Raw genomic sequence first — 26,394 nt, forward strand, 5'->3', positions numbered from 1 at the left:
TTTTTATTTTTTTATTATTTTAATTCTTTTCAACTGTTCTTACGTGGCTTGTATGGAGTATGTCTTCAAATCTGCAATGCTTTATAGTTATATCATTAAATCTCGTCTGTGATTCTACTATTCCTTCTAGTTTGGTTTTAGTTTGAACTCAAATCTTTCATCTAAATCAAAGACAATTGTGGTTCAAATACTAATCACTGAGACAGTCCACATAGAACATAATCTCTTCCCAGCTTAAGTCCTGTAACAAATATCCATTGAGTTAATTTTTTGCCTTATCTTTTATCCCAAGATAATTTTGATCTTACTTGACTTGACTTTCATGACGAATTTTGTCAAATGTCTTTTGGAAATATCATTGTGTAAAGCTTTCAATATGGTGCAATTTGCTTCAAATGTTACTTCCTCAAGAAAGTTAAAAAGAGGTTGGTCAGACAGAATTTCCCTTTCTGAATCAACATTGACTGTTCTTTACCAAATTTATATTACTTTTTCTCCCATCAATGCCTCAGCCACAACCTTCAGGTTTAAGCCTGATAACAGGCACAATTAATACATGAATCATATATCCATATTTGCACGTGTTTTCTTGCACTTTCGGAATATAGGCACAAAATCAACCCATTTCCAATCTACCTGCACCACCCAATACCTATTATTCTCTCTCCCCAAAATTATTTATCTTCAATTTCTAGATATACTTGTTCAAATACAATATACGTTCTGATTTCATCTTCACAGACTCGGGGACACACTGAGGTAAAAATAGCAAGAAAGTAGTTATGCATTATGCTTGATACAAATTATTTTGAATTTATCGAATTCTCTGAATAAAATATTTTGCAGCTTGTGCATTTCTCATTCAACAATAATTTGGTCTCGTGAGTTTTCTGAAACATTTTTAAAAATGCAAGGATTACTGGACAATATAAAGGAATTCAACTGGACCTCAAATAAGTAAGTAAATTTTATATTAATTGTTTTATACAAATTTTACAGGAGCGAAACAGTTTTGCTGTTTGAGCTCCATTCTTATTTCATCTTAACCTATCTGTACATCCTTTGAACTCTAATAGGATAAATAGAAAATACTTCCAAGACAAGACAGGCAGCATTTTTGCAGCAAATATTTCAGGTCAGCATTATTTCATTAAAATTGATGAAGGTAGACAGACAACTAAATTTGAAAGAAAGTGCAGAGAAAGAGAGGACAGGAGGAGAATAAAACAGAAAATCGGTTTTAAGGAAAGTCATTGACTTGAAATGTTCATCAAAAAACTGCAAATGCTAAAAATCTGAAATTAAAAAAATGCTGGAAAAACTCAGTTGGTCAGGCAGCATCTGTGGAAAGTGAAATAGTTAACATTTCAGGTTGAAGACCCTTCACCCGAACTCATTAGCCTGACCTGCTCAATTATCCAGCTTTTTCTATTTTTATTTAACAATACCTTGATGAGCTGTTTTGTAGAATCCAGTCAAATACCAACCAACTAATCATTTCTCTTATTTCTATTTGTGATATTTTGCAGTGTTATAATTGGTTTTGATAGATGATTATATATCAACATAATTAATTGGGTGTTCTAGGAAATTCTGAGTTTGTGAACAGCATGATTTAAAATAAGGTCTTTCTTTAGGCCTTGGTGGAATAATGCAATTTATAAGTATGTTACAACACAGTAAAAAACAGTGTTCAGATTACATTGTAAACCATAATATAATCTCCAAACTTTGGTGCGGGAAGAATGACTTTTTTCCACTTTCAATCAGTTTGCTCTGACGGAGACTAAATGATGGCACAGATTGATTCAGGCAAATGTTCTATTTAATTTTTAACTTGCATGCAATTCTCTGCATTTCTTTGCATAGAATTGATAATAGTGAAGATTAGGGATTTCTCATTGATAAATGGATTTGCTATTTGGCCACACTACTTTTTTTCAAGTTGCATCTGGTTTCTAGAATTGTTAATGAGGGGTATAGCAACCAAACAGAAACCCTTTTGGAACTGAAAACACCACTGCATTAAGTACCTGTATCAAGCACATGGAGATCCTTATAATAGAAATTCTCCATTCCAATTCCCCCAAATAAATATAGAAGCCCTCCAACTGTAGCAGAGGCATGGTTGTATCTAAAGGAAAAATGAGAGGTAAGTTACTTCTTAGTACTTAAGAAATATTCAAGCAATTTTTAGTTATTCTTTTGCAGATGTAGTTAAAACACCTACTGCCAACCATAGAACATAGAGCATTACAGCACAGTACAGGCCCTTCATCCCACAATGTTGTGCCAACATTTTATCCTGCTCTAAGATCTATCTAACCCTTCCCTCCCACATAGCCCTCCATTTCTCTCACACAATAAACCAAACACAATAAATCAGATTTTCATTAGAGCTTCATCAGTACAGTGTAGAAGGGAAACAATAGAGAGGTCAGAGTAGGAAATTGTGTGTGTGTGTGTGTGTGTGTGTGTGTGTGTGTGTGTGTGTGTGTGTGTGTGTGTGTGTGTGTGTGTGTGTGTGTTTGAAGTACAAATGTATCTTTGAAGTACAAAGGGAGAGGAGAATGGAATATTTCCCAACTGGGATTTCATCAAAGAATGGAGCAGCTGTGATTATATGCCAGTTTATCAATACTTTGATGAGCAATATTATTTTTAAATAAATGAACAATATAGATATTAATTGAAAATTTGTGGTTCTCAATTATTGGTGATACCACAGACCATTCTGGTAAAGTTGCAGATGACTGCAGTACTCTTTCTAATCATAGTCATTGACTTGTACCTCTGCACACGTCATTCAAAGTTCACTTGATTGCATTTTCAGTTTTGAGTCCGATTATCACTGATTCAAGTCACAATCCAGTGACCTGAGCTGATAGGCTTTTTTGACATTCCCAGTGGAGGGCTGAGGGAAAGCTGCACTGTCAGAAGTGTTGCCTTTCACACAAGATGTTAAACAAATGTCCTTCTGCTCTTTCAAGTTAACTTAAAAGGTGGCATGGTGCTACTTTGGACAAGTTCTCCCCGGTATCCTGGTCAATATTTATCCTTTGACAAACTGTTCTTTATCACCTTGCTTTGTGTGGCATCTCGCTATCTGTAATATTTTCCACAAATAGCTGACCCTTCAAAAACACTTCATTCACTGTAAAACATTTTGGGACAACTTGAGGTTGGGAAAGCTCCTATAGAAATTCATCTTCCTTTTTACATAAGGGATGAATTAGTCTCAAAGGCTGAAGTTCTCAGCATACTAGTGGACATAAGGATAGTTTGATTCACTCAAATGTTGTGTGAATCTTCTGCAGTTCAATGGTGCTTTTGTTCTTACATTTCCAGATACACAAGTGATATTAAGATGCATGGGATCCACTGTGACTTGGCCATTTGGATTCAGAATTGGCTTGCCCATAGAAGACAGAGGGTAGTGGTCGATGGGACTTATTCTGGCTGGAGGTCCGTTACTAGTGGTGTTCCGCAGAGATCCGTACTGGGACCTCTGCTGTATGTGACACATATAAATGATTGGGATGAAAATGTAGATGGGTGGGTTAGTGAGTTCGCAGATGATACAGAGATTGGTGGTGTTGTGGATAGCATAGACGATTGCCAAATGATACACCGGGATATAGATCAGTTGCAGATATGGGCAGAGAAATGGCAGATAGAGTCTAATCCAGCCAAATGTGAGGTGCTGCACTTTGGGAGATTAAATGTAAAGAGACAATACACTGTTAAGGACAAGACCCTTAACAGTGTTGATGTACAGAGGGATCTTGGGGTCCAAGTCCATAGCTCCCTGAAAGTGGCTGCACAGGTTGATAGGGTGGTAAAGAAGGTATATAGCATACTTGCCTTTATTAGTTAAGGCACTGAGTTCAAGAGTCAGGAAGTTATGTTGCAGCTTTATAAAACTCTAGTTGGGCTGTGTCTAGAGTATTGCATTCAATTCTGGTCTCCCCATTATAGGAAGGATGTGGAGGCTTTGGAGAGAGTGCAGAAGAGGTTTACCAGGATGCTGCCTGGATTAGAGGGCATGTGCTATAAGGAGAGGTTGGACAAACTTGGGTTGTTTTCTCTGGAGCGGCAGAGGCTGAGGGGAGACCTGATAGAAGTTTATAAGGCATACAGTATATTAAAGGCATAGATAGAATAAACAGCCGGTATCTTTTTTTCCAGGGTCGAAATGTCTAATACCAGAGGGCATGCATTTAAGGTGAGAGGGGGTAAGTTCAAAGTAGATGTATGGGGCAAGCTTTTTACACAAAGAGTGGTGGGTGCCTGGAATGCACTGCCAGGGGTGTGGTAGTGGAGGCAAATATGAGAGAGGCGTTTAAGAAGCTCTTAGGTAGGGACAGGAACATACAGAGAATGTAGGGATATGGACATTGTGTAGGCTTAAGGGATTAGTTTAGTTAGGCATTTAATGACTAGTTTAATTAGTTCGGCACAACATTGTGGGCCAAAGGGCCTGTTCCTGTGCTGCACTCTTCTATGTTCTATATCTAGGAGTTGTTTGATGTCTATGAGGCCAGACTGCTTGAATAGAGTGGATTAAGGATGTTAGCTGCTCCATTGCATTGCAGACCATAGTAAAGGTCCATATGCCATGAACATTTGAATAATTGTGTTATACTACTCAATCAAGTCAGCAAATTTTGAAGTGGTTGGAAACAGTCAAGTACATTGTAGGTAGAGTGAGGCACTATTTAAGCAAATCAATAACTGCAGAAAATTTGTGATGATTGAAAGCCAAAAGTTTAACTTCTGTAGTTGTGTGTTTGAAAGTGCAGAAGTAAGAATTTCATCCGGAATTTCCCATGGTTTACAAATATAATGTGGGCTCCAGGATTTTTGATGAAGTCCTGGTCCTTCCTACATTTTGTCACTACAGGCAGAAAAGCCCCCAAACAACATCACACCTGTTAATTTTAAACAGGCAGCCCACCAGCCACCCTATCACTCAAAGAAGACCCTGAGCCTGTGGTAAATAGAAGGGGAAGAGATTCCCAGTGTGTTGTTCCCAAGTATTCGTTAAGTGTGAAAAAACTTTTTTTTGATACATAGTTTGTGTATTTTGTTGAAAGCTGAGTTGAAAATGGGAACATGTCAAACTGGTTGAGTCAAGTCCATAATAAGGCTGGAAAAGCCAATGTAATTGCTAACATCAGGCTCACCTTAAGTCTTCACCAATTGACATGATAATGGAAATTATAAATTCAAGGAAGGAGAAATTCCTCCTTGGTTGCCAGCAATAAACACGTGCTGGAATGTTGGCCACTGGTTCTATTCTGAGAGCGGGCAGAGACTCAATGGGCTGAATGGAACTCTTCAATGTCATAGGAAAATATAAGGTATGAGAGGAGTACAATCAGCAGACAATGATTTTGCTTGTACTGTATTTAGTGCTGGCAAATCAGGGTGCGTTTTCTCCTCATTATTATCTCTTTGCTGTAAATTTTCCAGTGCATCGCAGGATTTATCACAAGGAAAATAGAGCAGCACTTTGATTACGGCTTTGACTGGGAACAAAAACAATATTTACAGTGTTTGGAAGCTCAGAGTGCTGCTCACAATAGGACAGATATTGTTACTGGTGCAGTTGATTCAAAGGTTTAATGTAGCAAATTCTGTGTCGTTTTAAGGCAGACATTAATGCAGTTTAACACACACAAGGCAGCATTCAGTCCAGTTTAATATTCCAGGAAAAGCACAAGTTACCAACTCCACATGGAAGCAGAATGGAAAATTATACCTCAGCAATTTAAGTTTCCTGCATTCCTGGTAACCCTCCAGATTTGCATTCAGTTTTTTGGAGAGTTACCAACCATGCCGTGAACCTCATTCTTAAAATGTAATTTTATCCCTGAGTATCAGGCAACTTATAAGAACTCCCAGGCCTCCAACAGTTTGGGGATAATTTCTGGGCTACGTAGAAAATTCTGCAACTGCTGTAGATGTGTATCATTTGACTGTCAGGCACCATAAGAGATGTATTTCTAACAAATTAAAATAGATGAAGCTTCAAAAGCACAATCGCACCTCTGGATTCTTTGCTGGTATTAAAGATATCAGTCCTTCTGAAAGTCTTTGTGTTTCCAGGGAGACCTGAATATTATTCCACCACCCCCCCCCACCCACCCACAGAAGCCCCTATCACTGAGCCACACATGCTGTTGTGACTGCACTTGCACATCACGCTATGTAAACTTGAGGTCAAACCTCTGCTGTCCAGGTCCCAATCACCCATCACCTCTCTCCTTGCAGCTCTACAGTGGCTTCTGGTTAAGCAAAGACATGTCTTTAAAATTCTCACCCATGTTTCAGGTCCCTCCCACTTCTGTAATCTTTTCTGGGATGTACAATCCTATAATTCTAGTCTTCTTGATTGTTTCATAAATCAGGTAACATCTATGGAGAGTTAAGGCTTTTAGTCTCTTTCATTAGAATTGTGAGAGTTCATTAAAGTCCTCCTTCTGATGTAAGGTGATCAACCAGCAACATTAACTTCGTTATTCCTTTTGCAGATTCTGCCTGACTTGCTGAGTGCTTCCAAAACTTACTGTTTTTATTCCAAATTTCCAGCATCTGTAGCATTTTTCTTTTAGATTTCTATCTGCTCCAACAATTGCGGCTGTTTTTCAGCTACACAGGCACTAAACTCTGCCATTCTGCTTCTCTTTCCTCCATTTAAGGCACTCCTTACAGTCTGTAACTTTATCAGAGCTTTGGCCATTTACCCTAATATCTCCTTGCTTGGCTTGATATAAAATCTCATTAAAGTTCACGTGAAGTACCTTGAAATATTTTGCTATTATGGAAAGTACCATATAATTAGATGTTAATATCAAGGCTGCAGCCTGGTGCTTGAAGGATTTCAGCAACAGCCAAATGCAGAGGTTCCCAGACATGATAACATGTGGCTTTGAGGGCCACACGCTGGGTTTGGACGAGGTAGGGAAATATGGATTGTATCTGAGGTAGCCCTGCTTGTGAGTGAGACCCATGGAAAATATATGGAATGTGCTTATGCAATTCTTTTTCAGTATCTTGGAGTCACTGCCAAGACCAGTGCTTTATTGCCCATCCCTAATTGCCCTTGCATTGAGTAGCTTGCTTGGCCATTTCAGAGGACATTTGAGAGACAACTACATTAGTGGGTTTGGAGTTACATATAGGCCAGATAAGTTTGGCAGATTTCCTCCCCTGGAGGACATTCATGAATCTGACAAGTTTTCACAAGAATCTGGTAGTTTTGCAGTCATCATTTCTAATGAATAAAAGAGAAACAGAAAATGCTGGAGACATTCAGCAGGTCAGGCAGCATCTGTGGAGAGAGGAATACAGAGTCTGATAAAGGACCCTCGACCTGAAACATTAACTTGTTTCTCTCTCTGCTCTGAAATGCTGAGCATGTCCATATTTTCTGTTTATATTTCAGATTTCTAGCATCCACAATCCATTTTTGCATTTCAATTCACTATTTTTTCAATATTTCAGATCAGTAAATAAATTAAAATTTCACAGCTGCCAAAGTAGAATTTGAACTTCAATCTCTCGATTTGTGTCTAGTAATTTAATTGCAAACACAGAATTGGGTCAGTTTTGAAGTCACAAAATGCCTTTGGCACTCGGACCCAAGCTTTCCAGGTGTGTACTGCTGGATTTCCAGTAGACTGTAGACAAATGGGACAGAAGCTATGTTCAAAGATACAAATGCTGCATGTCCACTGTTTACGAGAGGACCTGACGGTTTTTCAAGAGGCAGTGTCATATAATTAAGATACTGCTTGATGTTTAAATACATCAGATGATTGGTACACAATGTTTTGTTTAGATAATTCTGTCAGGGTGGCCAATTGAAAGCATAGGCTGGATCTTACACTGTGGATGTAATCAGGAATCTAAGATTTAAGTACACTTGTTATCCCAATCATAACATTTATTTGACTGATTCATATCACGAAGGACAGATGTTTATGCAGATGTTGACCTCCAGTATAACCTTTGTCTCTCAGTATAAAAGAATTTAAGTGTCCTACCAATTATCATGCAACAACACTGCTGCATTGTATCAACCACAGCTCCTATCACAGATGACCCTTTTCTCCATTGGTCAGATTCACAGCACTGCATTTGAAATGCTTGAATACTGGAAAATAAGAAATAAGCTTTTGTACAATGCTTCTTTGGAAAAATTGAGGGTTGATTTTTGTCAGCAGCATGAAACCAACCAAGACTAATTTCACCTTCTGAAATTCTTTCAGATTTGACAGTGATATGATTTATAACTTGCTATTTACCTCTTTAGAATATGGTTTTCCTGTTAGACTAATCAGTGACTCTTTTAAGTAGTTGCCTATTAATCAATTGTGAGTGCTTTAATTGTCAGATGTTGTACTTTGAAGTTGCCCAGAGTATTCACAAAAGGAATTGTGACATCATTAGACTGTTAGTACTGTTGCAATGTCAGTAAATTGTAACAAGGTGAGATTAAAGTATTCGGTGATAAACTGACAGCCTAAAATGTTTATTGACAAATCAGATCTTCAATAAAATCTGAATAAAAATCTAAACGGACGATTGGTATTCTCAAAACTATCATATCTGAAAGGTTTTAATGGATTTTTCTTTAAGGTTTTAGTAACCATAATGTCACTATAAATGTTTCTTTTCCAGCTGTGTATTCTGCGACAATTCATACTTCAAGATAAGTTTTTTTTGGTTGTTCAGTGTGAAGCCCAATTTAGAAATCAAAATATTTTCTTTACCATTGGGAAACCTACATGACACTTCAAGTTCACAAAGCAGGAGAGCATCCATGTTCAAGTGCAGAGAGATAATGAACTGTCCATTGGGAGACTGTTCCCAAGGCAGGGTTTTAAAAATCTGTACATTATAAAGTAAGTGCTGACCCCATCATTGTTAGATTCAGTTTGATCAAACAAACAAAAGTTCCCAACAATTTGATGCTTATTGCAGTTTTCAGGGTGCATAGGTCTGCAGAGAAGGCTGTCAAAGAGAGACAACTTAAGTGAGCAATCATGCAGTTAGGATATCATCAAGACACAACAGAAAGTGAATACCTGTAAACCTGTCCACGTATTACGTAAAGATTAAGCACAAGGCACTTGGTAAAACAGAAGTGGCTAACTGGTCACGTGCAAGGGCAAATCAAACTTAAACAAAAGTAGATTGCTGAGCTAAAAGAAACTATTCCTTATATAAAATAGATACTGAGTTCAACTAAAGGCAAAACCAGACCATCAAAAATATTATGTTCTTGGAGATACGACAGTGAACAACTGGACTGGCAAACGTGATTTGTTTCAGCTATATAGCTTCAGAAATTAGACAACGAATATGGATTGTATTGACCTCAAAGGATTTCTGGGGGAACTCGTGTGAAATCTAATGAAATGACAAGAGATATTGGACTGAATTGGTTTTAACCTCAGTAGACTATTTTGAGATCAGCCTTGACAAGGTGTCAAACAATGGGCTACTTTATAAGATAGTATCATATGGGATTGGTGATAAGACCCTGGGTTTAATAAGGAATTAGTTGCATTTTTAAGGTTACTAATAATGATATGGCCCAGTATGGAGACTGGTTATTTGTGATGTATCTGTACTGATGATGTATTTGAAATGGGATTGTTGCTCCTAACAATCCTTACTAATAATCTGTTATGAAATTTATGGAAAAATCATCCATAATGTCATGGAAGATGGAAAGATTTGTATGAGTATCGGAAACTTGGATGAGGAAAAAGCCGAATACAATCAGATCTACACCAAGAATGAAGCCACATCTGGCAGATGATATTTACTATAGGAGAAAAGCTGTGGCCAGCCATTCTATAGCCCTTCCTCTGTGCATACAACACACCTCAAAATCTGAGGGGCTCGCAGTAAATTGTCAACACATCAATGGCTCTCTCTATTCCACAACTGGCTTTTGTTGTACCACTCCTGGGCCTCATTGCTTGGGCTCTTCACAGGTATTGTCAGCCACATTGTGAAGAGGTACACCGTGTTTACAATCTAGCTGTAAAGACATCAGTGAGGATGGGTGGCTGGAGTAAATACCTTCATCTTTTGATAGACCACACTGCCCTTATTTGAGCCACCATGTCTGACAACCAATGGTTGTTTGGGGACAAGGGCTACCCTCCTGTATCCACCTGAGATACACATCAGAAGTAAATGCTACCACAAGAGCCACGTTACCACTCACAGCAAAATCAAGCAGATTACCAGTGTCCCAAACAATGGTTCTGCTTCCTAGAAAGCCAGAGAAATAAGGTCTGCATGGTGACACACACAGCAGTCAAAGCTACTGCCTTGCAACTTCAGGGACCTGGATATGATCCGGACCTCTGGTGCTGTCTGTGAGGAGATTGTACATTCTTTTCATAACAGCCTGGGTTTCCACAGGGTGCTCCAATTTCCTCCCACATTCCAAGTACATGCTGGTAGGTTAATTGGCTATGGTTAATAACCCTTTAATGGAGGTAAATGGCAAAAAAAGTAATAGCGATTTGATGGGTGTGAGATAGACCAAGTTGCAGGGTACTAGGAAATAAGGGGAGTGGAATGGGATTGATTGGATTGCTCATTTAGGAGCTGGAGTGGACCCAATGGGCCAAATGGCCTCGTTCTATATTGTAATAAATAAATCTGAAGTTCAGACCATTCACCTTCAGTGATTTGCTGCATATAGATCCCATCTAAACTCTAGTACACAGTATCAGTATCTAAACAATAGATTCAAGTGTCAGAATGACTGGCACTCATTCTAACACTGTTTTATTTTGTTCAGCAGGTACACCGGGCCAGGTAGAACTAATTAAGTATCTTAAAGAAGAAAAGCACCAAATAGGGTTATGCTGGGGAAGTGGGCAGGGAGGGAGTGTAATTGGGGATACAGAGTACATAAGAAATTCATGCTTACACCATCTGTACTCTGTAACTCAGAAGAAGTCGTTCAATTAGTGACAGTAGACTGAGGAGGAGGAATAGGCATGAGCTCCAGCCATCTCTACAATGGCTACTGCCATTATTGCTCTGTCCTCCACAGAGGAATGCTGTGACACCTTGTCCTGCCTGAGAGTGGGAATTAGGCTAGTGATTCTCGTGCAATGTGTCTGCCGTGGTTGAGTATCTGGGAGTGTATAAGTGCTGAGATGTGGATGTGGTGCTCATACTGGTGGTGAGTATATGTGGTGTATGTGAATGTTAGTTCCATGTGCAGATTGATGAGTACTAATGAGGGGTATATTGTATTGCACAGTTCGAGACTAATGGTGGATTGGACATTCCTTTGATCTAAAACAGACATATAAAGGTATTAAATTTCCTCACTGCTTCCATACCTTGAGGAATAACTTCTCTCATTTATCTCGCTTACTGCTTCATCCACTGTACACCTTGGCAGCTCCCTGCCCACCCCCGAGATGACCTTCGCTCTCTACTTCCATCTCCTGCAGAAGTCGACTGCCAGTTGTGGAACATCTTTCAGCACATAAGTCATCATCTCTTTGAGAGGCGCTGCCCTAGTTTTGATTACCATTGCCTAACCTGATTGGGTGTTAGCCATCTTGAAACTGAGCACTGTGGTTCAGTAAAGAGGGCAGCAACAGTGTGGTTAGCATCGGCTGGCCACTTTATCTGGCTAATAACGTTGCGTATGAAATTTATGCGCTGGCTGCGCTATCAAACAGGAAACACGAGTAGGATAATTCTATACTGTGATCTCTGATCGTTTTCCAGCGCATGGAGTTTAGCACAAATGAGAAGGGGTGGAAAATAAAAGACAACTGGATTAGAAACCAACAGGATAGTAATGGCAGCAGGAAATATAATCTGGGCACCTGGTATTTCTGTGGTGGTTCTAATCTCCCCAAAGAAACCTCACCAGTTGCCATTTATGGTGCTTCTTTGATGGCCCTGTTGACCTTTCAGCAATGTTGCAACAGAAGGTCAAAGAATCTCAAGAAACTTCACCCACTGCTTCTAGAAAGAGGTCCAAGAGGGTAAACAGAAAAACTAGGAGCTGGTTTTCTAGAATTCAATGAAAAGACCGAAATATTCTGACAGATTTAGCTGTACCCTTCGACAAAACAGATCGCACAAAATGATCCCTTTGTTTAGTAAGTTTTGGGACCTGGGTATTCCTTGCAAGGCCAGTATTTATCGCCCATCCCTAACTACCCTTGAAGGTGATGATGAGCCACCTTCTTGAACTTTTGCTGTTCTCTAACTAAGGTTACTCCCACTGTGCCATGGGGGCTTAGATCCAATAACAATGTAGTGACATATTTCTAAGTCAGGATGATGTGCAACTTGGAGGGAACATACAGTAGGTAGTGTTCCTATGAGCCTAAAGCCCTTATCCTTGTCTGTGGCAGAGTCCGTGATTTAGGAAGTTCTGTTGGAGTAGCCAGTACAAGTAGCTACAGTCTGTTTTATAGATGATACATTGTGTGCCAGTAGAGAAAGAACAGTTATCAAATAGCTGCCTTGTCCTGGATGGAGTCAAGTTGAATATTGCTAGAGCTGTACTTGCTTAGCCAAGTGAAGAGTACCTCATCACATTCCTGACTGGTGACTTATAGATGGTGGAAGAGCTATGAGCTGTTCAGGGAGTGTTGCGGGATATTCGGTCTTTAACCTGCTCTTGTGGCCACTGTATTTATGTACCCAGTCCAGTTGAGTTTCTGGTCAACGGTGATTCCAAGACGTTGATGTCTGGGGACTTGATGATGGCAATGCCATTGAATGTGAAGGGAAAGTGGTTAACCTCTTTCTTGTTGGAGATGATCATTGCCCACCAATTTCATGGCAATAAATGTTACTTGCCACTTATTAGCCAATGCCTGAATGTTGTCACAGTCTTTCTACTTGGGCTGCTTCAGTTGTTGAGGAGTTGGGAATGGGACAGAAAAGTGTGCAATCATCACTTCTGAACTTATGATGTAAGGAAGGTCATTGATGAAGCATCCAGAAATGGTTGAGCCTAGTATACTGCCCCAATGTCCAGAAATGTCCCAGAGCTGGGATGATTGACCTCCAACAACCTCAATTATCTTCATTTTGTGCATTGTATTACTCCAACCATTGCAGCGTTATCTCTTTTTTAAGCCCATTCACTTCAGTTTTACCAAAGGCTCCTTGATAACATCAAAGCCTCATTTGACTGAATGTGGCAAGGGCAGTCACTCTTGCATCAGTGCTAAAGTTCAGCTTTTTGGTCCATATTTGGACCAAGGCTATGATGAGGTCTGGAGTCAAGTGGTCCTTAAAACACAAACAGGGCATTGGCGAATAATTGGTGAACAGTTACTGAGTAACTGCCTCTTGACAACACATCAACAACACTCTCTATCACTTTGCTGATAATTGAAAGTGGACTGATGGGGCAGTAATTAGCCCAACTGGATTTGTCTTGCTTTTGGCAAACAGAACCTGCCCAGGCAATTTTCTAAATGGTTAGATAGGTGTCAGTGTTGTAACTGTACTGGAACAGCTTTGCTAGCGTGGAGCATAGGTTCTCAGAACGGCCACTGGGATATTGTCTGTCCCATAACTATTGCTATATCCAGTGTCTTCAGATGTTTCTTGATATCTTCTAGCTATTCATGTAAAAGATTCCTCTGATGAAGGTGAAAGTTTACCCAATGTCTGGCACCCAGTCACCACTTCTGCGACTTCTAAATATACGCACTTAAAAAATTCACGACTAAAGAAGACGTAAACCCCAGAAGTTTGCTGTGTTCTTAATTCAGGAGCATGTATCATATCAGTTTCAAGCCCAAAGAGTGATCAAAGAAACTCTGGAATGATTTCAGAAACAATTGGATAATTGTCAGTGGGGTGGAGGGAAAGATAGGTTTTAAGGTCTCTCTAGGTAGATGAGTTAATGTGGTGTGAATATACTGCTTCATCTGTAATTATCAGGTGAGGTGATCAAATGATGAACTTTAGTAAACAAGAACAGAGTCAGGTGTTTACTATTTAAAGGATTCATGAGCCCCAGGTGAGTTACCATCTGTGCTGTCTATGATTAATAAGAATTTGACACTGAAGGTGGCAGATGGCAATGAGATTCATTTTCAGATGAAATAGTAACTCTGATCAATCTCTTAGGGCACCAGGGCAATGAAGGACAAAATAAAACACATTATTATTTATTCTGTAAAAAAACATTGACAATGTATAATTCATCAGAAATTATAATTTGCAGATTATCACAATCAATTATATTATAAATTGTATTCAGTGTAGCATGTACTGTGTTTTGTGCACTTCAAGAAACACTATTGGTGCTTTTTCACATCACCACCTTTTAAACTATGGCAGTTTAAATATTTTACTGATTTGTTATATTAACATAAAAGCTCTGGTCATAAAATTGAGTTTTAGTAATTATGAACCTCTTCAGTGTATTAAACTTTTGTTGAATTTGGCACCTTATGTTTCTAGTCATTTTCAGAGAAATAGTTTCTGCAAAAAAATGATTTCTGTTTCAGAATGGGAAAGATTACATAAAATTCCCTTACTTGTAACACCAAAGTATTGCTTACTGTTTCAAATGGCACAATGTTTACAAAATTCCTTGAATATAGCAAAATAGCCCTTGCAGCTTCATAGAATTATTCATCAAATATAATCTCATGCTGTTTATGGAGATACGAGTACAGAAAGATATTTTGAGGAATGATTTGGAGGGCAGAGGTAGGTGAAGGGGCTTTAGCAGGGGGTTCCTGAAAGTAGGCAAAGCCATAATTAGTAATGGTGCAGTGATTAATACCTTCAATAGTGAGGAAGCTAGAATTAGAGGAGCACAGGGATCTGGGTTGGAGGCCTGGAGAAGATTAGAAGTGAGCCCATGGAGATATTTAGAGATGCAAAATCATACATGATAATTTTAAAAATGAGGCTGAGTTTAAAAGGGATTAATATCACTAGTGAGCATGAGGGTGTTGACAAGTTATTAGGACAAGGACAGAAGAGTTGTCAAAGACTTATGTAAGACAGTTAGTGAAATAAGTATTCACGTTTATGCATGTTACAGCATTGAGATACTAAAAATACTTTTACTTATGGAGTATAAAGAATATTGATTAACCATTGTCATGATGTGCAGGCAATAGTGCCAGGGGATCATTAACATCTCCACAAGCCGTGAGAAAGCAAAAACAAAGCTTCTGTTTAATACCTCTTCCAAAGAAAAGCACTTTCAAAAATGCAACACTCCTTGGTAATGCACAGTTGTTTCAATAACAACTTGCATTCATTGAGAGCCCTTTAATTTAGCAAAAATATTCAAAGACAAAAGTCATCAGACAGAAGTTTATACCAAGTGAAAGAAAGACTTAAAACATTCAATATGATTTAAGAAGAGTGTTGTTTATGTATTAAACATCTACTTTGTTAATTAAAAATTGGGTATCTTTATTCAAGCTCCTGATCGCATTTCTGATGACCAGTGTCAACACCTTAAAGTAGAACTTACCTGGGAGCTGGAGGGGGGCCAATAGTTTTGACTGGGGTCCAGGTCAGTGATACTAAACGCAAAATAAATATGAAGTAACACTAATGGAAACTACAATGCAATTAGTCATTAAAGACATCACATTAGCTGGGAAAAGCTTTAACCTGAATCAGGCATACTTAATAACTTAATCAATTTCAATTGCATGTTTATAAATATCTTAACTGAATAAATTACAGGCAACAGATTCCTTAATGAGTAGTTGTACAACTATTCTTATACTGAGCCATGTAGACTAGGAAATAAAATTAAGGTGACTTTATTGCCTTGCAGCACAATGAGGAACAAAGTGTGAGATGTCTGCTTTCCTGAGGACAACCTTTCTGAAATCTGGCACTTGCTGTAGCCTTGACAAGGAGAGTTTTAATCCAAATGTATACAATCATGAGAGGTCCAGATAAGTAGAAAGGAGCTATTTTGCTTGAAACTGAGGTTCAAAATTAGGGGGCATACATTTAAAGTAATCTGTAGAAGGATTAGAGGGGAGAGGAAGAATTTTTTTTCCACCCAGAGGGTGGTCAGCATGAACTCAGAGCCTGAAAGGGTGATGGAGGCAGAAACCCTTGTCATAAAAAACAATATGTGGATGTATATTTGAGACGAGACCAATGGGCCTAGTGCTGGAAGATGGAACTGGGCTGAGTAGCTCTCTTACAACCAACACAGAAATAGCTCTGTGAACTGCAACCTGCCAGCAAGGCATGAATACATCAATAGTGATCATGGTATTGAATGTTTAGTGCTTGCTCCTTTCAGGCTACAGCAGCAGAAATTTGCTGTTTGCATTCACTGTGGCATTAGGGAGATCACTAATGTTCTCTATTGAAAAAAGGGCTGACTACAGTTAGTACTCTCCAGTCCAAGACCAGCAGTGAGCACTTGACTTTGTGAGGGTTGCCTATGTTACAGGCTGCCACTGACTGTATGCATCATTATACTGTGAGCAGCACCTGTTGGCTCTGTGCAATAACAAAATCAAAAGGGGTTCCACTCAATGTTCAGCTGACATGCAGGTCTGTGCTTGATATCCAGGCAGAAGTCGTGATGCCACAGTGGAATGTCACAGAATGAGGCCATTGTGAGAGCTTAGTCCTTGCACCAAGTATGAAGTAGTTGAGAAGGAGCACAAGGAGAAAGAGATTGAGGGATGGTGGTGGAGGAAATGGAAGGTGAGCAAGATTCAGGGTGATGTTTCCCACTCCATCGATGCTGCCTGATGCGCTCAGCTTTTTCGGTGGTTATATCAAACTACCAGCATTGGATTATTTTGCTTTTGAGTCAATGGTAGTAATTTTGAGTTTGAGGTCCATGGAACTGGTGATTGGGAGAGATGTGAAATGATGTGAAAATAACACTAAGGAGACCCTCAGCCCATCAACTCCACACCAGCCCTATGCAACAGCAATCCAGCTGGCCTCAGACCTCTGTCTTCTTCCCACAGATCTTCAAATTCTTCCCTTTCAGACACTTATCTGACTTCCCTTTGAATTCTGCCACTGAATCTACCTCCACTACCACCCCAGGAACTGCATTCCAGACACTAACTATTCACTGCATTGCCTTATGTCACTTTTGGTTCTTTTGTCAATCACCTTCATCTATGTCCCCCTCCACCAATGGGAACAGTCTCTCCCTATCCACACTGTCTATACTCTTCATGATTTTAAATTCTCCTCTCAGATCCCCTTACAATTTCCCCTATTCCAAGAACAATCCCAGCTTCTCCAGCCTATTTGCATAATGAAGTCTTTATCCCTGCAATCATTTTAGTAAATCTCTTTGATGCCCTCTTCAAAGGCTTCATCTCTTTCCTAAACTGTGGTACCCAGAAGTGGACACACTACTCCATTTATGGTGGATCCAGTTTTTTTTTAAAAGTTCATCATGACCATTGTTCTCTCTGCTGCCCATAATCTCCACTGAGTTGTGATAATCTGCATCTTTATTGACAGCTTTTCATGCTGAAATGTTATACGTACCTGTGCTAAACATGAAAAGGTCATCAGAAACTTCTCCTTTCTGGATTCCACCAAAGACAAATATGTTGTCCCCAATCAGTGCAGCGCAATGGTTCAATGTATTTGGTGCAATACCATTTACCTGAAGCTTCTCCCATATCAAGGATTCTAAAGGAATTTTTAAAAGATCATCAGAATTCTATCTCCTGGCGTATTTCAGAAATATAAATGTGAAGGTGATTTGAGGCAAAATCCTTTTTTCTACAATTCTCACATCCCCAAATGTAACTGCTCGAAGATAAAAGGAGCATATCTGGCATTATTTGAACATTTAAATGATGATGAAGCAAAATAAAAGAAACAAATTGCTATTAACACATGTATCATATTTTCAGAAATTTGCATGTATTTTTGATTAAAATTAATCTGTTTTTTTTCATTTACTAATTTTTATCAATGTTTGCTAAGTTAGATTATCATCACAACTCAATGGAGTATCTTCATTATCTCATATATTAAGTTATTAATTGACAATATTTCCAAATTAATGATAACACATTGGCTTAGAAATTGCTCCATTTTATTTTTGGGAAGAGGGGGCATTAGAACAGCATTGTGAATTACCCCTAATGCAGTTTGTGAAAGCTGTGTAAAGAGCAAGAACATCAAATGCAAGGTTCACAGCACAGCACTATTGAGTTTCCCTGTATAATGCTGTAACAAAATTGGTACTGGCGTCTTTCAGCCTGGTATTCTCGATTGACATGTTGCAAGTGTTCCAAATTGTCAGCATGTAGTACAGAGGGTGCAACATTTACACCAGCTCTTATAGGGGCACCTACAATACATTGCTGCTACTGGGGCATGTTGTCAATGTATGAATGGATCCTGCAGCAAAGGGAGGGAGAATGCTCCTGGGGGGGGGTCAAAGAAACCTGGACAGGCTAAAGTTACATCTCATTACAGAGAAGTTTTGCATGTTGGGCCACTGCGAAGTCATTTATAAGTTTTATTGCTGGGGAAAACAAAGGTTCTACTGAAAAATAAGGAGGAGAATTTCCCAATAATTGGTAATGCCTCCAGAAATGGTTAAAACTTTGGTTTAACCTTATTTTTGACTACACAGCACCCTTTCTTTCTGAGTTGACTGAATGAAATTCTAGGCCTTCATTTGTAAAAGTGTGCAAGGACAAACTTGGCACGGTTCAGTTTAGTTCATTAAAGTCAACGAGTGTGAGAAAATGAGCAATATAATGGCACACAATCTAATGAAGTAACAATACAAGTATAAGCATTTGGAACTGATGTGGCTGGTTCCTGATAGTGATCTCTTCAAATCAGAGCAAAACCTGTGCCTTGCACTTTCCACCATTCATCCTTTCTCCCAGTGAAAGCTTTTCACAAAAATCTCTCATTTTCAAAGGCGCAACCAAGTAACATCCTTGTGTACCTACTGATATTCTGCTCTCCACTGATATAATGCAATAAGAACTGGATAAAACAGGGTTTTGACTGGAAATGCTGACAATTTCTTTCCTCCCACAGATGCTGCAAGACCTGCTGAGTTCCTCTAGCACATTGTTTGTTGCACTGGATTACACATGATAGCCCCAATGGGTGAAGCGTTCAGTAGTGACCAAGGGCTCAGCATTTATATTATTGTTCTTCAAATTTGCACTACCAACTAGTATTCAGAAATGTGGTGTTCATTGGACATATTTCAAAAATGGCAAGGCAGTGGCATCTCAGAAATGACAGAGAGTTTAACAAGATGCATGACATTTGCCTGTTCTCTGAGGCTGTTGCTACCCTGGACCATTATCCCACGTGAAAATTCATTTGGCATGCTGTAAATGTTCTCAGTTAGATTCCTAATGACAGCAAGAGGCTTCTTTCTGATAACGACGGGCTTCTGAGTCAGGTTACCAAGAAACAAAAGAACTTGGAGATGGCAGTGACAATTTTACTGTTGGGGGATGTGGAGATGGGTTCTTGGCTAGTATCAAGACCTTCAGTATGTGGGAACTTAGACAGAAATTGCGAGGAGTATTACTAAATCAACTGTCACCTTCTTCCAGGTGGGAGGGGTAAAATGTGAAACAGATGGCAGAGAAACATCTGCTGAGAGGGAAAATGGGAGACAAGTAAAGGAAGGAAAAGAATGGAGTGTTTGGGCAAGGAGGCAGTATTTCATGCTCATTTTTCCCCTTTTTTTTGTCTGAGACATTAAATCCTGTTTCTCTCTCCACAGCTGCTGGCAGACTTCCAGTGTATTTTCAGCATTTTACGGTTTACTTCACCTGTTTCTCCAACTTACATGGTCTTAATTCCTTTGGCAAATTATTTTACAAAGTGTGAAGAAGAGCCATAGTATACTTGAAGAGTTTTAATGGTCGGAAATTGGGGTAAACAGTAGTTTCAACAAAGCACCAGCAGCCTTCTGTGAGATACAGAAAAATATGCTGCAAAGACAAGCTTATTTCAAATGGCACATCTCACCTATATGAAACCGATACATTCCGGGTAAGGATTCATCAACAAGGTGATGTGAACGGCCTCCGAATAAATAGACTTTTCCTTTCACAACACTTAAAAAAAGCATTTTTTAAAATGTAAGTTTAGATATTTTAATTAACAGAACTTATTGTATAAGAAAAGCTGAAAAAAGCAATCAAGATAAGTGACATTCAAATTCATATAAATTCGAATAAAAAGACAATATTATTTTATCTTGTGGGGACTGAGAATGAAAAGGAACAGAAGTGTCCTATCTATGTTACTTGTATTCGAGGTATCAACAACTTGCTTCATGCCCAAATGCACAGTTTAGCTTTAGTGAAATTGCAATAGTTAGAATTCTTTAAATTGGGTTAAAAATAGAACTGGAGATATATTCAAACTAAGTACTAACAAGTTGTAATACTTTGCAGGATGCATTGAATAAAATGAGTGTTTAGACCAGGAAATAATTAGGACACATGACTTTCACATTTGTTTGGTTCATTCACTGATAACCCATGCTCCCATGGTTTTCTGTGGGAGTTCCAAGTATTGCTATGCTATAGTTACCCAAACAGTTAAAGAAAACATTCTTGCTACAAAAAAAACAATGCATTTCTCAAGCAACATATTCTATACAACATACCCAAAATTAATTCCAAAAAACAAATGACTCAGACATAAATTTCACTTCTCAGGTGACTGAACATTAAACTCCATGCTACACAACTGTCATTTCAAAGGTCAACTGTATCTTGAGAATAAATCCAGGTGAGCAAGCTGCCAATGCTGAATTTCAGAATTTTGTAATTTCACTTCCAGCTGGTAACTATTAAAGTATTAATGGACTGTTACATGCATGTCTCTTTGATCTAAGTTGATTATTGCCAAATGGGAAATGAAACCAACCCATCCCACTTCAGAAAAGAACACTCTTTTACAAAGTGAAAAGAGAATTTATTTCCATTGCCACCACCTTCTGTAAAATTTCTACTTCTTTCTAATGCACTTAAATTTCCAGCCAGTTATATCCTGAATACAACAAACATAATTAGTAATAAATAAATATCCAGTTCAGTTTCTGATGGTCACACACTCCAAAGTTCCGAGATCCATTCTTACCACATGGAATGCCCTTCTCTGGACAATGGTATGTGTCCACCTTGTGGTATTACTTCCCAGGTCAGATCCGAGGGACTTACTGTAGTAAAGGTAATATGTATCAGTAATATTGTAATACAGTAATTTTTTGAAATGGAAAAGTCAATCATTATGAATATCATAATATTAAAACCATGTGACTTCATTGACACTAAAGTTGACTCAATTGAAACCTTTTTTTCCCAAAAAAAGCAATAAGGTATGTGGGAGAAAGATAATGATAGAGGTTCTATAATCAGCCTCTGTATTTGAATTTCAGAAAGCTATTTAAGGTTCTTCACATTTGAAACATTTCTGCATGTTGAATTGGGTTCAGTTTATGATGGATATCCAAGATAATGCACTGAATGGGTGCCAGCACCAGTGGAAGAGGAACGTTTTATATAAAGTGAAAGGGAGGAGAAATAAAATTGAATATATTCCTGCCCTCTACCAGTAATAGCAACAGAAGGAATACAGTGCCAGTACAGGAAGTCAGCTGGATGAGCAGGTGCCCTACCTCGAATGGGAGGCCCGGTTGAATTTACCGGGTGATAGTCTGCATTCTGATTGTAATCATTAATTTTCTATGCCAGAGAGATGATGTGGTAATGAGTAAGATTTACCACACTGTGTAAAAAGGGCACATAGACCAAAAGAAGAAAGATCTGAGCAGATACACATCATGCATTTTTAATAATGAGAAAGTGACGCAAGACGTGTTCTTAAAACTAAATATGGTGCAGCATATTTTGCAGAACAACTTCAGGAATTTTGCATCTAATCATAAATCTGTTTCTCCTGAAATATAACATTTGTGCAAAAACTGAGCATTGTTAACTTGACACAATGATTTTGACGGTAAATTCTGATCAATTGTCTTAGGGAGTTGTATATCCAAGTATGCCAAATACTTCATCCATTTGTAATATAAATGGCAAATGGTTTGAGAGTCAGTACAGATCCCTATACATCACATCAGCAAACGTGCAAAGGCAATTGAAGAATAATACCTTTATCTCTATTCTGTGGGGTAGTGTGGTCAAACAGATTATAAAGCCTTGAATAATAATCCAAACAAATAACAGTGCAGATGACACTGTGGCAGTTTGGAAATGTGAAATTAGTCTTCCAAGAAATGAAAATAAATAAGTTAGGGTCAGTGAAAATAATGGTACTTCTGTCTTATTATTGTGAAACCCTAATTGGTTCACTAGTACCTGTTAAGGAAAGAAACTGACCATCTTTATTTGGTCCAGTTGATGTGAGTCGAGTCCCACAACTATGTAGCTGATTCTTGAATCTGTAACAGTGGCCTGCTAGCTCCCTTAAAGAAAACGATGCAACTGTTCAACACAGAGATCCACTACCATCTTCACATGGTTACTTGGGAAGAATCTCTGGATGAGGGCTACATTCACAGTAATTGTCAAAGTGACCGTAACAATGAACTTTTGTGTGCCTGGCTTTTTGCAGACTGGATTTTTCATGCAGTCTAGCAATTTGTTGTCCACTGTTATAAAACTGGGGTCACTGAGTTTCTATGTCCAAAGAAAGCTACTTGCATTTCACACTTCCTTGCCAGAGGCCAGAAGGCTTTGTGGGGATAATGGATTGTCCGATGGTGCAGTATGTCACTGACTGCATGCATGCCACTTTGTAGGCAACACATGTCAACCTTATCCTTTAGTGAACAGAAAGGGAGTGCACTGCCTCAATGAGTAGTTGGTATATGACCACAGAAAGTAAATGATGTGGGTCAATGCTTGATATCTATGCAGGATATTGCCTTCATTCTGTGGCAGACCTCTTTGCTGCATTTGAATCAAAGGTTGGCTATTGAGTCATATAACTTATCCTCTGAAAACTGAGTGTTAACTCCAGTGAGCTACCAAATCACTGTTTGCAGCATGTGTACAGATGAAATGTGGTAGAATGGACCATTGATTGCTGAAACAACACGTCCACTACCTGGATCACTCTGGAGGAGAAATCAGCATGTGGAAAATTGCATGTCAGGATCTTGCCACATGGCCTCAATATCCTGAGGGGAACTCTGTCACCAGCTATGTGATCTGCATCTGAGGAGCAGAAGTATGAAGAGGATGAGGAGGAGAAAAACCAGACAACCCTTCTGGTGGGCAGTCTAAAGAATTTCTCTGACTTCAATACCAGTAACCACAACCTCAATTCCTCAAACACTGACATGTTACTCTCTGTTACCCTTACACCACTTTGCAGAAATAAAAAAAATGAAAGATAAATATTTCAAAATAAATTAATGAAATCGTGCCATATCAAAATGACAATCGATCATCTTTTACGCATCGCCTTGCCTGTCTCTTCTGTGCCTTTTCCTTTTCTAGTGATCCATGTAACTTTCAACCTATGAGCACAGACTGGCTAGAGAAAATGATGCTGACTCAGTGAAGGAGACTGCAGATGGCATTTGAGGACGACCTTGAGCAGCTCTAGGCATAGAAGGCCCGTCTGTGACTGCACCACACCAGTGAGGACAATAACACTCCAGGGTGACTGGCAAAGTGTCAGGGTTAGGAGGAAAAAATGCAACCTTCCTAATAGAGGACTGCAGATTTATGGATATAAGAGACTGCCGATGCTGGAATCCGGAGCCACACACAAAATGAACGATTTCCTTCCAGAGATGCTGCCTGACCTGCTGAGTTCCTCCAATGTTTTGTGTGTTACTGAGATTTATGCTCCACAGAGCATATATCTTACCAGGGCAGTGTCACTGCTACCACTTTGTTGGAGAACAGATTTATGTAAAATCCTGCAACCTCTTTACACAATGCAATCCACAGCTATTATGATTGTAGTCTGTTTTTTTTCCCATTAGAGTGGAGAGAAGGATGCTTGTCAGTGAATGTCATACAAATCTTTCAGCTGATGCAATTGTTTTGTTTGTACAAATATGGGTGTGAGGCTTGAACAGTGCTAATTGTGTCAGGGAGTGGTGTAAATGTTCAGTATGATACCTGATTGAGTGAGATTTTTGTATAGGTAAATAATGGGAAGTGAGACAAATGAGCAGGACTAGAGGTCACAACAGGAAGCATATATTTAGAACAGTTAACAGAGCAAAGTTGAGCATTAGAGTGTTATTTGAACATAATATTTTGAGTGGCTTATCTATTTTAAAAGCAGATAACCAAGAGCTCGGTGAAAGAAGTATATTTTAAGGTGAGTCTTAGAGGAAAGAGAGGAATAGGGAAGGAATTCTAGAACTTGGGTTCTTGCCAGTTGAAGGCATGGCCACAAAAAGAACATTAAAACTTAGGAATGAACAAGAAGCCAGAAACTGAAGAGCACTAATATCTCTGAAGCTTACAGAACTGGAGAAGTTAGGGAGGGGCAATATCATGAAGGGATTGAAACTTAGAATGATCATTTTAAAATCCAGGCACTGCTTAACTGAGAAGGTCAACAAGTGCAGGGGTGATGGACAAGTGCAACTGCTTCTAGTTTGGACACAGCATCAGACTTGTGGTGATCTCAAGTTTACAGATGACTGAACCTGGGAGGCCAATCAGGAGAACAATGAAGTGTTGAGGTAGCAAGGCAAGGAATGAAGCTTTCAGCAGCAGACAATACTGAAGAAGTGTTAAAAATGGAAGTAATGATGCGGTTTTGTATTGTGAACAATTTGATTCAGCCTCTGGCAGAACTGGGAATTGGGATGGTGTTAATGAAAGGGGGAAAAATTGTGGCAGGAACGGATACAATTGCTTTGCTCTTTCTGACATTTAATTGGAGGAAATTTCTGCTCATCCAGTGCATAATATTGGACAAGCACTGTGAGAATTTAGATAAGAGAGGGGTGGGAGAGACAGTGGTGAGATAAAGCTAGATATTTTCAGTGCACATATAGAACCTGATACTGAATCTTTTTGAATGATGTCGCAAAGGGACCACTTGTAGATGAGAAATGGATGAGATCAAGGATTGACCTGGGGGGCTGTGGTTAGTTCAATGTCACACCATATTATATATTTACTAGCTTTGATATTCATAACCATTACTGTCAGCCACTGATATCAGGGTCTGGTGGTTGAAAGTTTTGAATCTTCTTCGCATTAGGTCACTTTACTCCTTTAAAATAAAATGTCATACTGAACATTTGATACAATAGTTTGTGTTAAAGGGTTGGAATAATGAATGATAATTTTAGAAAATTATTCATATTTATTTTCCTTGTTTTCTCTCTGGTTTTCACATCCTGTCAGAGGTAAGAGACAGATTAACAGGTGCCAGGTCAGTCTCTACCAATATTGTTCTGTGAGCTGTGAGGGAGACACCAGAACTCAGGCGAATGCCTTCCCAAAATTACGCAACGGAGATGTAGAATATTCTGTGTGGTCAATTACGGAACCAAATCTGCACCTCATAAATCTTGTAACTGCTAGGAATCACCAGGAGTAACATTCATTATTTTAATTTTGACAACTGGCTGAAAGAGCACCCCTGTGACTACATACCTGTAAGCATGTAGAAGTCATTAAAATATTTGGGCTGTTCATCCTACAAATATAAAATGTTCCAGAATTAAATTCAAATATTCCAGGAATGACATATCTGCATAAGTGGCTTGTTTTAATAAGGTGATCAGCTGTGATAAGACTATTGAACGGTTCCCTTATACGATGAGATGGACTCTGACCTCAATCTACCTTATTGCGACCTTGCACCTTATTGTCTACCTGCACTGCACTTTCCCTGTAGCTGTGACACTTTACTCTGTACTGTTATTGTTTTTACCTGTACTACATCAATGCACTCTGTACTAACTCAATGTATCTGCACTGTGTAATGAATTGACCCGTATGATTGGTATGCAAGACAAGTTTTTCACTGTACCTTGGTACAAGTGACATATCTGCATAAGTGGTTTGTTTTGGAAATTATAAATCTGATCTTATTGTTTTCAACATTCTGCATCACTCCCTGTTGCACCTATAGCTTTTTTGTTAAAGACAATGTTAACTGAAACACCTCAAACAATTAACGTTGACCGATCTGTTCATTGATTATTGCTTATATATGTATTTTATTTTTGCTTCATTTTTTCTAATTCAATGCCACAGCAGCTGATCTCAGCTGCACCCCTGACATTAAACAAGGGAAAGATATATCGTGTCCTGTTACTGATTATCATGCCATGATCCCTGCTGAGATAGAGGAACAGAAAAGGTAAAGTAAAAGGGTCCT

The 26,394-nt window shown here is 38.9% G+C and overlaps 1 protein-coding gene across 1 annotated transcript in view; it reads right to left on the bottom strand.

Annotated features, from left to right (window-relative positions):
- zmp:0000001301 (rab9 effector protein with kelch motifs) overlaps nucleotides 1-26,394 on the bottom strand; it is an 80,825-nt gene that overhangs the window by 43,009 nt on the left and 11,422 nt on the right. The window contains exons 3-8 of the mRNA XM_052020633.1: nucleotides 25,665-25,698; nucleotides 21,148-21,226; nucleotides 20,026-20,114; nucleotides 17,548-17,694; nucleotides 15,530-15,581; nucleotides 2,034-2,134 (exon numbers count right to left, since the gene is read on the bottom strand). Coding sequence (XP_051876593.1) covers nucleotides 2,034-2,134; nucleotides 15,530-15,581; nucleotides 17,548-17,694; nucleotides 20,026-20,114; nucleotides 21,148-21,226; nucleotides 25,665-25,698 — 502 coding nt within the window. The remainder of the gene's footprint in view (nucleotides 1-2,033; nucleotides 2,135-15,529; nucleotides 15,582-17,547; nucleotides 17,695-20,025; nucleotides 20,115-21,147; nucleotides 21,227-25,664; nucleotides 25,699-26,394) is intronic.

Source organism: Pristis pectinata, chromosome 7, assembly GCF_009764475.1.
Source record: "Pristis pectinata isolate sPriPec2 chromosome 7, sPriPec2.1.pri, whole genome shotgun sequence".
Classification (NCBI taxonomy): domain Eukaryota; kingdom Metazoa; phylum Chordata; class Chondrichthyes; order Rhinopristiformes; family Pristidae; genus Pristis; species Pristis pectinata.